The 13,859-nt window shown below is 34.7% G+C and overlaps 2 protein-coding genes across 2 annotated transcripts; both read left to right on the top strand.

Annotated features, from left to right (window-relative positions):
- The first annotated feature begins 6,295 nt into the window (after positions 1 to 6,295).
- Positions 6,296 to 9,208, top strand: LOC103328500 (cAMP-regulated phosphoprotein 19-related protein). The gene is made up of 7 exons (XM_008230897.3): positions 6,296 to 6,461; positions 7,301 to 7,397; positions 7,580 to 7,642; positions 7,740 to 7,787; positions 7,888 to 7,941; positions 8,702 to 8,759; positions 8,900 to 9,208. The coding sequence occupies exons 2-7, from the start codon at positions 7,341 to 7,343 to the stop codon at positions 8,941 to 8,943; spliced, it is 324 nt and encodes a 107-aa protein (XP_008229119.1). The 5' UTR covers positions 6,296 to 6,461; positions 7,301 to 7,340; the 3' UTR covers positions 8,944 to 9,208.
- Positions 9,209 to 11,432: 2,224 nt separating this feature from the next.
- On the top strand, positions 11,433 to 12,849 carry LOC103328498 (uncharacterized). The gene is made up of 4 exons (XM_008230894.2): positions 11,433 to 11,673; positions 11,766 to 11,810; positions 12,019 to 12,476; positions 12,562 to 12,849. The coding sequence occupies exons 1-3, from the start codon at positions 11,548 to 11,550 to the stop codon at positions 12,466 to 12,468; spliced, it is 621 nt and encodes a 206-aa protein (XP_008229116.2). The 5' UTR covers positions 11,433 to 11,547; the 3' UTR covers positions 12,469 to 12,476; positions 12,562 to 12,849.
- The last annotated feature ends 1,010 nt before the right edge of the window (positions 12,850 to 13,859 follow it).

Here is a 13,859-nt window from a genome sequence, read left to right as displayed (position 1 = left end):
GACATTCAGATAATGACAAGTTGGCAATTAGATAGAATCTGATGTGTTTGCATCAGCTGGTGCCTAGGCATCTATGTATTTGCACACCATTCTTTTATTTTATTTTAATTATTATTATTTTAATAGATCAATCACCATTGGTATTTTACATCTTGTGTTCAACTGAAAATTTCTAGGGCTACTTCAAAGTGTATATGTTCTTGGGCTTCGAATTAATATAAATATTGGTTGAGCCTGGGCCTGAAAATTTCAAGATTTATATAAGTCAGAGCATGAAATCCAATGGGATATATGTTTGTGGGAGGTAGGTTCTTTTATTTTTATTTTTGGATAGTGTGAGAAGATTTTGAGATTTCGTAACAAGACAAGGAAAAAGTGGATCGGCCTTGATGTTAACGTGAATATCTTGTATCATAAGAAATCTTGACTTCTAAGCAAGCCATTGTGCTCCAAGTGGGGATTGGTATGAATTGGTTCTTTTCTATGCTTTGCTTGATTAAGGACTTAAATATCTCACTTGTGCGATGTAGAACTTGAATAAACATAACAATAAAGAGGAAGCATATTGAAAAGATAACTTGTATTATTCATAAAATTGTGTTTGAATGGGCATTACACGCTGAAGAAAGAAAAATGAGTCCGATTCGACTGAAAGACAACATAAGAAAAAGAAATCAAACTGCGTGAAATTGAAAATCTTACCATCGAAGGATGGATGAAGGCATAGCAAATAAAAAGAGATTTCTCATGAGTTTTCAATTGGAAATCAGAACATGAAAGCAAAAATGCTATTGAGAAACTTGAGACCAAGTTAAAACTTGTTTGAGAGATTGAGTATTTGTTGTTTTCAGCCTCATTTTTCTGATAATATAGTTCCACTTGATGGCATAGTGACAACAAGAGTATAGCTTGGCTATTAGGGAGTAGCTACCTATCAATCCTTGCTCAAATTAAGAAAAGCCAGCTTGAATAAGGAATTATGGAAGTTAGTAGAAACCAACAGTTTGTGTGGGATTTGGTTGGGTTTTAGACATAAGCTCTTGGACCATCTTCAACCAAGTTTTTAGTTTTGAGCCTAAAATTCTTCTTCAACCCATATATTTTAGGGGGGTTGAAAATTTGAGAAAGGGAAATTTGGGGTGGAATTCCAATCCAAGTTTTGCCTAGGCTGGTAATTTGTGTGGAGCCCAAAGCTCTGTTTTGCAGCCCATATGAAGAGGAAAAGGAGGTGGGCCTCGCGTGACAACAAAGTTGTCTGGCCAGCAGCTCTTTTGCGCAACACGTGGCAGCTTCAGGAGAGAAAAACGTTGGAATCCAACGGCTGAAAAAAGCTAGGTGGTTTTATTTATTTATTGCAAAAGCTGGGTTACTTGTTTTTATTTTAAGTGAAACTCTATTATGCTTTGGAATTTTAATTTTTTTAGGTTAAAATGTTCACAAAATTAAATAACGAAGGTTGAAACAAAAATAATATCAAGAAAAATTAACAAAAAATAAAAATATGAGTTAATCATTCTTAAACAATTTAATAAAGTTATAGATTCAAATTATGAGTCTGCAAGGTTGGAGGAAAAAAAATTTGAATTCTGAAAATACGTGAATAGTTGTATTGCTTAACGTGTACTTTCAAGCAAACCCACGTGAAAAATGGAAGCAAAACCCCCTTCTAATTTGGACCCATTCCCACGTGTCCTAATTCCTATGTTTTGGAGAACAAATCCTCAGGCCCAGTTCACTACTTATTTCTTTTAAAGCCATGAACTTGGCCCATAGTAATCCAACCCAAACTATACGCTAGGCATCATTTTACATTTACTTAATCGCACGTCATAATTTTGAAAGCATGCATTGTGTGCTAGTAAGGTTCTTAATTGTAGAAATAGTTACCTTCTTCGTTTGATGAAGGTTAACTTTTTATACAGTTCGTTGGGTGACTAGTTTCTAAGGCCTAGGGCAAATTTTCTCAAGTGTGCCCTTTTATACAAATTAAATATTAAAAATAAAAATAAAAATTATAAACTAATTAATTTTATTAAAATTATAAGAATTTACAAAAGATAAAGAAGAACACTTTGGGGCCTCATTAAAACTTTATTTGGGAATGGGACAAAACCCCAAGACGAAGGAAAAAGAGTATCCCGCATTGTAAATATTCCATTCACAAACAAAAACCAGCTTTGGTTTGTTTAACAAAATATTTATTCAAAGATCCTCTTAAACTTTGAACAATTTCTTCTTCTTTGTTTCGTTTTGTCTCTTGAGATTTCCAAAAGTTGTTTCTTATGAACCATTTTTTAATTTTTATAATAAACACAACACAATAAAATAAAATAACATTTTAATTAACAAAGACCAATAAAACATGGATTTTGAGCATATTTTCAACTTGAAACTTCCAATTATAAAGAACAAGAATAACATCCAAGTTTTACGTTGAATCAAATAATAAAGAAAAAAAAAGTTAATTAATAAAGATATGCATTACAATTTACAAAATTTATACATCTATATCTATCTATAAAAATAAAAAATAAAAAATTAACCTTCGAAGAAAGGCAATGGTCTAGCTTGTAGATGATTTGTTTTCCAACTCTTTGTTGGAGAAGACGAGAATCACAACAACAACAAAAAACAACAAAAATGCTTGCTTGACCTTATGGAACGTCGTAAAAAAGTGATTGATTTGGTTTCCTCTTTGGTATAGGTATGGCTCCTTCTAGGCGGTTTGGCTTCTCTCTTTTATTTTTTAAATTATATATATATATATACACACATATATATATATATATATATATATCAGTGAATAACAAAACAATAATATCTCCATTTCATGTAAGTGTTTCTCGCACTCTATCCACTATGCTGAGCCTATACAACTAGTTACACTGAGCTTGGTGCTTTATTACTTTTTAAAATACATAACATTATTTTATTGTTTTCTCCAAATTGACAAAATTCCTTGTATATAGTTGACAAATTATTGTGAGGAAGGGTATAGTGCACATGTTTAAGCCTAACACAATAGGATAGAGACGGGTGAAAAATGGAAGTTTGAAAAAATCCACTTGTTTTCTTTGACATCATGACATCATAATGTGCCAAATTCTGACTCTCCGATTTTTTGGCTTTGCAAAAAAAAAAATTCTGAATTTTTTTAAAAAAAAAAAAAAAATTATGTATTTTTTCCCTATAAATACATAACCATTTTATTTTTTCCCTCACATTTTTCTACTACTTTCCATTTGTATTATAAAAAAAAAATAATAAATGGCATAAAAAATTACAAAAAAATTCAATTTAAAAAAACAAAAACAAAAAAATTCTGGATTTTTTCCCTATAAATACCTAACAATTTTATTCACTTTCCACACCAAATCTTCATACAAACTCATCTCCTTCCAATATTTTTCACTTTCCACACCAAATTTTCTATTACAAAATTTCATTTGTGCAAAAATACAAATGTCATCTTCCATCGAAGCCGGAGGGTCGTGGACAAATGTTCGAAGAGGTCAAAATTTTATAATAAATATGGACATGTGGCAACCGAAAATTTTATTCTGAAAATTTTATCTGAAAATCTTATCCGAAAAATGTTATCTTAAATTTTAAGTGAAAATTTTATAATAAATAGTGACACGTGACAACCGAAAATATAATCTAAAAACCTTATCAAAATTAATGGTTTAAAGTATAAAAAATAGGAAATAAAGTACAATGAATAGTAATTGCCTTAGACTTGCCCTAGACTTTGCCCTCATGGGTGGAACCACAAATGCAAAGGTGACACTATTCACGTGAATAGTGGCACTTGCTTCTTGTCTTAGACTTAGCCCTTGTAGGTGGAAGTACTCTTAATAGTGAGAAACATTACAAATTGAGAAAACTCATTTCCAATGCAGCCCAATACCAACACATATAGCAGGCCCAAGGATAGAAAACCAAATAAACAACAAAAGCCCACAAAATATTAAACATAGAAACCCTAGATCTAGAACACAAGAGCAACCACCCATAGCATGCCAACAACACCACCAGAAACAGATCTACCACCACCAAGGAGGAGTAATCGACACCAGGGGGTATCAAAGAGGCCAACGTGAGCAGGCCACCCTTGCGGAAGCGCTTCTCCTAATCCAAGTGTGAAGTGCAGGATGCACTTTAATCGCAGCCACGGACTACCACACACCACCGAGGAAGAACAACGGGAGCGGTGGTCGAGGAAACGAGGAGCAAATAGTGGTAGTTGAGAACAAACGCCCAGATGAAGTTGCTGGGCATGAATGGACAACATCACTATATAGAAGAGATGAGGAGAGTGTAGATGTAAGAAGTGGAGGGTGAAAAGTGAAGGTGGTTGGGGAAGAAAGGAGATGGAGAGATGGGAGATAAAGGGTCTCACAAAGTAGGCTTAACTTGAGGAAAAACAAAAAAAAAAAACTAAAGGAAACCGAAGTGAAGGCAAGAAGCCCCAGATCTGAGACAAAGCTCAGGGGAAAACACCCTATTTTGGGTGGGGACCAATTTTTATTTTTATTTTTAAATAAACCCGCATCAAACCTAGCTTGACTAATTTGATTAATCGAGTTTATTAATTTGGGTTGGAAATGCCCAACCCTTAGACAACGTTGATGTGCGGAATGAAAATTGATGATTACATTTATTTTTTATTTATTTCTTGAATATAAGCGATAATTTAAATTATAAGGGGACGAAGTTTTCAGACTTTAAGTTATGGCTCTTTTTGGTTGAATTATAAATGCAATCCCAGAATTTCTCAACCAAAAAAAAAAAGATCCCTATTGGCGATGATTACATTGATTAATTTGCAATGTGGAGTACCAAAATAATAATCAAAACTAGGGTGGGCATCGAGACAGGAAAACAGGAACATTAAGTCGTACCGGATGGAAAAAATTGTGTTGACTAAGAAGTCAACAAACCATCATCGAACTGACCGAATTGGGTCAAATCGTTCGATGCCGATTTTGTTAAGATTTATCTTAATTATGTTTTCTGCAGAATAATTATTAGTTCCTATTTTATAGGAGTCAGTTGTTTTCCTTCATGGTCTTTAGGAATCCCTCTAGTGGATGGAGTTTGTTAGACGTGTATTTAGTTGTTCCTATTTATTTGCTAAATAGTTGTTTTTACGCTCCTTTATAAGAAAAGCATGTTTCAGTCAATGAATAACAAGTTCAATTCCGCAATTCTATTGTCTTCATATTTTCAAAGCTATCTTTTAGTTCTCACAGATTTCACACCTTACAAAACTGGAGACCAGACCGATTGTGTATTTTTTTAATATATTTAATTTTTTTTTTAAGTACAATGTTAAATTTCTAATCTCATAATTAATATTTCCCTAAGCCTAACTTCAAACCAGCTCTATTTTCTATGGTCAATTATCTCTCTTTGCATGAAATTGGGTCATTAGTGAATTTTTAAGCAAAAAAAAAAAAAAAAAAAGTTGGAATTTAAAAAATATAATAAAAAAACATAAAAATCGAAAGTCGCACAGAAACTAAGGCGGACATGGTCCAATTCGGTCCGATTCTCATCTCAAACCAAAGCTGGAAATCGGTATTATTTAATCGGTTCGGTTCAAGCAAGTTTTGTTTAAAGAATTGTCCGGTTTGATTTGACCAATTCCGGTCCGATTTTGACCGATTCTATTTTGAACCAAATTATTAATTTATTTTTTAAAAATAAAAATTATCATAAATAAGTTTTTTTTTGTTTTGTTTGAAAATTAACAAATGATCCAATTCATGTAATGAGAAATTTTTTGAAGTTGAATTTGAAAAAATATTAATTATAAAATTAAAAATATAGCATTGGATTTTAGAAATTTGTAAAAAAAAACAATTGGTTCGATTTGGTGTGGTGTGAAATCGAAACCAAAATCGATTGGAATTGGTTCAGTTCGATTTTGGTATGGTTTGTTGACCTTTTTGGTCAACTAGTTTTTTTTCTTCAAAATTTTTTTTTCTTTTTGTTGATCTGATTTGGTGTTCCGATTTTCCAATCCAAAATGCCCACAGCAGCCAGAAACAGTTTAAATCGGACCAATCAAAAAATTGGACTAAACCTCACCGATTGAATAGTATCGATTCTAGTTTAAGATAAAAACTTAACCGAACCGAACTGAACCGCACCCACCCCTAATCAAAACCCCTGTTAATAAACTCTGTATCGTTTTTGTTAGCCCATGATTTAACCAAAGAAAACGCGTTAAGTTAGTTACCAGAAAATGACAGACTAAAATAAATCCAGGATAATCAAGTTCAGCACTACCACCAAATTGTAGAAACAGTCCTCGCACCACGTGACGAGATCTCCTCCTTCTTCCCCAACCCCACACCATTTTAAACCCTATTCCTCCTATCTCTCTCTCTCTCCGTCTCTCTCGAGCTAAGATTCGCTTTCTCTCTCTAGATTTTGATCTAGATCGTTTTCAGGTACGAATCCTTGACGCCCTTTTTTTATTTTATTTATTTATTTATTTTTGTAAATTTAAATTGCATTTCCAAAGATTTCTTTTGCTTCTCATTCTCCAAAATTTGATGATGGATTTGTATCAAACCACAGCTCGATCAGATCTAGATATTGAAATAAATGTGTAATTTTTTTTTAATCAAAAAATAAATGTGTAATTGAATATAATCATTAGCTCACTTTTAATATTAATTTTTTGTTGTTGTAGAATTTTCACCAAAATTTTCGTTTTTATATTGTTCAATGTTTTATCAACATGGATGAAATTTGTTCAGAATATTAATTTTTGGGTTTTGTTTTCTCTTGTAGACAATAAAGGTAACTGTTATTGTCATTATTTTTCTATAATTTTCAAGGAAATTGAGGTGAATGTTAAGTTAATTGAGATCTATACACATGATTTTAGTTTGCACTTGCTGGTTTTAGCTGATTGTACTGTCTTTGAAGGAACTGTGGACCTACTTGAGAAATAGAATGAATAAGATCACATGTAAATTCTTAGAGCATTGCCTGGAATAAGTTTGGAGGGTTTAGACCATGCAGGTTTCATGCCAAGGAGATTGTCTAAAATCTTTCTGGTTGACAGTGTCTCTTTTTTAATGACTAAATTGCCAATATACTTATGAGAGTACTAATGTTAGTATTGAATTGTTTTTCTTCTGAAATTATGTGTCTAATTCATTGCGTCCATTTTCTCTTATTTTAATGTGCTTGCAAAATGGGGGTTTATATTTGATGCATTGTGAATTAACTTCACGGGGTACTTGTTGATGACATATAAATAACTATTATGGTGTTGCAGCTGGTATTTGCTAGGGTGGGGTGAGGACTTTATTCTGGGAATGGAGGATGGCAAAGAGCAGCGAGTGGATGAGTCTGAAAAATCATCGCCACAGGAGGTTGTGTTCAAACTCTGGTTATGCACGATGCATAATGCTTGTTTTTGTTTTGTTTTGTTTTGTTTTTTTTTTTTTGGTTCTAAAAAGCTTTTTTACTGCTGAGGAAATTTTTATTGAAAATTATTTGTACAGAAATGGTTGTATTGATATAGAGGTTTGACCCAAGTTTATTCTTTTCTTAGGAGGAAGCTATAAAGAAAAAATATGGTGGCATTATTCCCAAAAAACCACCACTAATTTCCAAGGTGATTTTTGAATTGGATATGGCTCTCATTTTACGTCTGTGGTTCCGGTTATAAAGTTTATTCTAGATTTTATCTGAGACTTTGAATTTGATCTCAGGACCATGAACGTGCTTACTTCGATTCTGCTGATTGGGCTCTTGGAAAGGTACTTTTCCCAGCACTGTAGATGAACTTTTTAATTACAATGGGAAATCTCTACTCTGTGATTTACTTCATATCATTTGATTCTTTTTGGATGATAACAGCAAGGTGTTGACAAGCCAAAAGGACCACTTGAAGCCCTTCGGCCAAAATTACAGGTATCGTTCCCATTTTCAATTGAGGTTGTCTCCACTTTTGACTTTCTGATTTGGCTGTCCTCTACACATTTTCAGTACTTATTACTTTTGTCTTAGATGATGGTTTGTGGGCTTCTTGAACCAAGTTTTGTGGCATGTTGGGAACTCCATATTTAAAAATATACGTTCTGTCGTGTCAACTAGTTGACTGCTATGAACTGATTACCTGTGATAAAAAGTAGATGAAATTACTATACTTTATTATTGGTGGTTTGGTTGAATGTTAGTGTTGTTCCAATGTTTTCATTAGGCCATAACTAGGGCCAATGTGATTATATCAGGCTTTCGGATGAGATGGCAAACTTTTATTGGGCCTGATGACATTTTATAATGATTTCCTTAAAATATTATATTAACGTCCACCAAAGTATATTGGTTTAAGTTTAATGCAACAGATGATGGTATTCTCTTTCAGAATTATTGCATACATTATAACACATGCCAAATAGTGGCATTTTAAGCACGCTGAAAGAAATTGCTAGAGTTGGAACACTTCCTGTATGGAGAAAGGAAAAAAAAAATCAAGTAGATAAATTCTGCTAAAGAATCCTTCTTTCCTTTTTTCGATACATGATTATTTCAATTGATGTCAAACTGATATCCCCCTTCCCCTACCCTTCTTATGCGTTACCAGTTATACAGAAGAACGAGATAATTTACACATTGCGTTGTTCTCCTTAGTTATTTTAGGGCCTCTTTAATGCTCTTTTTCATGCTTCAGCCCACACAGCAGCAAACACGATACAGAAAGTCTCCATGTGCTCCATCAGATGGTGAAGGTATGCTAATCATTAGAACTCTGTAAATCTGTTTCAGCTAGGTACTTAAATCTTTCCATATTCTTTTTCCCAACCGGAAGAAAAGTAAAAAAAAAGAAAGAAAAGAAAAGCCATTTACCTTTTTGTTCTAATTTATGTAGATGGAGGAAGTGCTCCTTCTGAGGATTCAGCTGCCAATGAATGAGAGCGCTTTCGGTCTTTTAATCCTCTGAGACCTATCGACTGTTATTATGGTACCTATATTGGTGATGGATGATATTCTGTTGTTCCTGAAAACAAACTTGGTGAAGATGATGTGAACTTAAGCTATAATGAAAAAAGAGAAATGCATTACACCAACATTACTACAGTTGAAACTAATCCATAACTTCTGGTGTTCCAAGTTTTGTTGTGGGACATTATTGCTTTCGTTATTAATGATGGAAGAGCTATTTGCAAAATTTTAAAAATTTATTGAGTTTTCAGCTCCGTATTTAGGGCTTAGCTTAAGACTGGATTCTTCTGTCTCATAAAAAAAATCCAGTTAACGTGTATTGTATTCTGATAAACGCATTTTAGTAGTTTCATAACAAATCTTACAGTTTAAAATTTTAATTTTACATAAAAGTTAAAGCAGTCTTATATATGTTGACGTGGTTGTAATTTGGGGTGTATTTGTTATCGAATCAGAAAGAGTAATGCCAAGGAAATTACATTATTGTACTACATTGTGTTTCATCTCTCTGGTTTAAGTAGGGTTCATGAATACAAAGTATTTTGGAATCGGAAAATCATTTTTGGTTTTTGGAAACCCGACATCCAATTTAATATTAAAAAAAGGGTGTTTACTGTCTAGCAGCCCAAAAATAGTATTTTCAGGAAAAGATCAAACATTGTTTTCCACGTTTTTTCTTCAAATCATCGCAACATTGCATGGACGATTCAGGAAGGACGATAGTGTTTCTTCCGTCACTTCTTGAGAAGGAGTCGCCCCTAATGGTCTCGCATTTAGATAAAACTTTCCTTAAAATTGGTCATGTGTCTTAGATGTGATCAACTTGAAAATGGTTTTTACAGGAAAAAAAAGAAGAAGCTCATTTTAGTTATGAAACTCATATTTTTTTCTCAACAAGGTCATCTCTTCTCTACTTGTTAGCGTATATAAGCTCAGTTTAATGGGCTGGACTAGACTGGTTAGGATTAGACTTGAAGTATTGGACTAGACTGGGCTATACTTCAGTCCTATTGAGTTGTTTGGTAGAACACTAGACTGGACTGAACTTAAGTCCAATCCATTGTTTGATACAAGGCCACATTGGACAACATTGGACTTCATTTTTTTATAAAAATTTTCAAAAAGAATTTACTGTTTATTTGATTATTTAATATCATAAATAAATAATTAAAAATGTATCAAATTACAGAACCAATATTTACATTAAAAAAAATTATTATAGAACCATTACATTCAAAGAGATTGGGACTTCAATAAAAATAACAAATAAAAAAAATATATATAATATATATATAAAGAGATTGAGCCTGTCTTAAAAATAGAAAAGAAAAAAAGATTGGAACCTACAATTGAACATGCAACAAAATCCAACAAAATTAAATCAACATATCTAACTTACTCAGAACAATTGAGATCAATTCGATCAACCCACTAACCACTATTAACAACAATAGTAAAAAAATAAAAAATATTGCAGCCAAAATGAGATGGAGAAAATCCTGGGATTCCCCTATTACAGCCAATGGTCTTTGCATCTTGGTCCAGAAACAAACATAAGCAGAAAAAAAAAGAAAAAAAGAAAAGAAATATGAGATAGCATTGAAGAGATTGAAGTGAGAAGATTTGCATCAATGGCCTTTGCATCAAACCCACCCTATTACAGCCAATGGTCTTTGTATCAAGCCCACCCTTTTCCTTCCATTTTTCTTGTTCCTATTTCCAAGAGAGAGATTGAAGTGAGAAGATTGCTTGAAATATGAGATAGCATCAGAGAAGAAGATCAATAGAAGAACAGAAGAAGAAAGGGGCTCTAGAAAAAAGAAAAGAAAAAAAAGAGTGAGGAGAAAATCACAAAGATAGAAAGAGACGAAGAGAGAAGAGAAGGGGAGAGAAGAATAGATGAAACTGATGAGAGGAGGCGTGCTCGCCAAGAGAAGAGAGAAGAGGCGTGTTCCTGGAAAAGGCTCGGATTCTAAACCCACATTTGTGCTTGGGTTCTGGAGCCATAGTTATTTGGGACATGGATCCTCATGCCCATATTCAATCCAAGACTAATTTAAGCTAACCAAACAGTGGCTAGGATCCATGTCCATTTTAATTGAAAATATTCAGTTCAGTCTAGCTCACCAAACGGGGCCATAGGTTCCATCAAATAGAGCCAATAGCACTGTTGAGCAAAAGACGTAAGCTTTGCTTTGTGTTAAGGTTGGATAGGTTGTGTTTTGACAAAACTCACATTTAAAGTTAGTCATGTAACCAATTTTAACGAATATTTTGACGTAATGCAAGAAGGATCTCTTTTGCATACTCGTGACTCAACCTAATTGAACTGCAGTTTCTCGGTTTAAAATTCCAGCCCTACTTTTTATTTTGGCAATCGCAACAAATATTTCTCATGTGCATGGTTTGGGCACCTTTATAATAAAAGAACAAAAGAAAAGAAAAGGAAGGTACTAATCGATAATTAGGCAGGAAATGCAAAATTGGATGCATATATTAACAGAACAGTAGTAGTAGTAGGTTATAAAAAAGCTCAGAAAAAAAAGAAGAAAAAAAAAGGCAGAGCTAGCGAAGATGGAGACCGTGAGAGCGAGCAAAGCGAAGACGAAAGGCCTCAACGACAAGCTGTCTCTCGAAGATTACCTTCTCCTCATTCAATCTCACTCCCACCTCCATCTCACCGTACTTCATCTCAATCAGGTTCTTCTTCTTCTTCTTCATCTTATTTAGTTGCATTTTCCTTTTTATTTCTGAACTAATTTCTTCTTCTTTTCGGAATTTTGGTTTTTCAGATCATCAGCATGCACGGTTACAAGAAACTCCACAAAGTTCCCAAGGTAAAATTTCATTCCTTCTTAGCATATGTTTGGTTCCAGAGAAAATTTTACGAATTAGTACTGTAATTTCCTTTCTCGTTTAATTCTTTGTTTTTCAGTTGAAATTTGCTTGAGATCTTCCCCGATTTTCTCACACTTTCTCGGAAACCAAACGAATCCTAACCAATCACATTTCCCTCTGTTTTTCCCCAATTTTTCTACTCTCAAGAAACTTCTAAACGACGCCGTGAGCACACTGACCCTGGTCGAGCCGAGCCGCTCTACGCTCAGAAAGTACATCTCTCCCTTGGTCATCACTACGCTCGAGGACGTGGTCGCCGACCTCGACCACCTCAACTGGAAAGAGTGCTGCATCACCTCCATCGAAACTCTGAGCTCATGGCAAAACTCCCACTCTTCCCTTCCTCTGACGAGCCCTCAACAGGACGTCGTCCGCTACAGCAAGCATCAACCATCGGCGCTCCTGGCCCTGGATTCGACACCTTACGGCGCCGTTTCTGCTCCTGACGGCGCTTCGCTGCGCTCTAGAGCTTCTGAGACCGCTTGTCATCCAGCGAAGAAATTGGCGCTGAAGAGGAAGAGGAAGACGTCGCCGAGAGGCGGCTTTGGCGGTGGCGCTCATGCTGCTTTGGATTCTGTTTCGTACGGATCGTGCTGACGTCATAGGTAACGAATCGTCACGTTTTGTTTGTGATTTATTTATTTATTTATTTGTTTTGTCTTTTTTTATATTTTAATTTCTTTTTCACAGCACCCAGAGCAATTTTCAGTCCTTCGCGTTGTCGCGGCGGGGGTTTGCTACAGGATTGGTGCTCCCTCAGTGGGTTAGTTAAGGAGTGTGAATTTCGTGAAAGGGAAAGGGTATTTCTGTGCATTCCTTTCAGACAGTGGTAAACTTGTGTTTTACAGGTAGTATTAAGGGTATTTCAGTCTATTAGTATCACAAATTGCATTCGGATTTCATCCCTAATTGGTGTTAAAGTATTTTGATTAGTATCTTAAATTGAGAAAAATGGGACTTACCACTTTGTTGCGTTCATTGTGTGCTATTTCTTCTACCATTCAATTTTTTTTTAAATTTATTTATTTTTATGCCTTCAAAGGGGTTCAAGAAAAACTGCAAACAGTCGCCATATTAATGTGAACATCATACATAACTTCATACCTAATAGTTTGGGCAGGGGCTTAAGCGTAATTAGATATAAATATTAATTTTCTGACATTAAAAATGAAGTATCATGAGGAGATTAGGTGAGGAAGCAATCCCAAACCCAAGAACATAACAATCGAAAAATAAGAAACAATTTTCACAAAGAGGCAAAATTATCTGAAACCCATCCTTAGAAACTTGGAGTTGGAGCTGGTGACTTGGATGGTATCAAGCTCCCGAATTGCGTTTCTTTTCCGAGAATTTGATGCAGAGACAGAGGAAGAGAACGAAAGAGTTGCAGTTGGTAGAGGAGCCACCAAGAGGTTGGTTATATCTGCAAGAGGCTCCCTCCTCAACCCTATGTTACTACATCTCTGGGAAGATGACCCGTTTTCACGAACCGGGTCTGTCAGGTTTGCCCTTGGGAAGAATGGAGGGATCGTGTTCTCTTTGTTGCTGTGGTCAGGGCAAGCAACGGCCTCCATTTATGATAACTTTGAGAGTCCGGGACACTTTTTTTCTTCTTTTGATACAAATACAAGCGATATTGGAGGATGGGGAATTGAACCTAGTAACTCGGGTGCAAGTGTAAATACTCTCAATTACTTGAGCTACAAACCTCTTCCAGGACAAACTTTTTGAATCGATGGCTGGTGAGTTGGAGATAGACTTGGGCATCAGAGCAGGGAGGGAGTGAGCTGCTATTTGTAATGTTTGTTTGTGGGATGGCTATTTTGGAGGGATGTTTGAATCTTTCTTGTTTTCTTCAGCTCAAAATTTCATTTTGGGTGTTTGGATTTTGTTTTCGAAGGTTGAAATTTTTGTGATTGCGGTACTGTGGCAATTAGGACGAAATTTTGACGTAGCAACTGGTAAATGCCGGAAGGTGAGTAAGCGTT

This window comes from Prunus mume, linkage group LG4, assembly GCF_029339155.1.
Source record: "Prunus mume cultivar Tortuosa linkage group LG4, ASM2933915v1, whole genome shotgun sequence".
Classification (NCBI taxonomy): domain Eukaryota; kingdom Viridiplantae; phylum Streptophyta; class Magnoliopsida; order Rosales; family Rosaceae; genus Prunus; species Prunus mume.
This window is presented reverse-complemented; position numbering and strand designations above follow the sequence as displayed.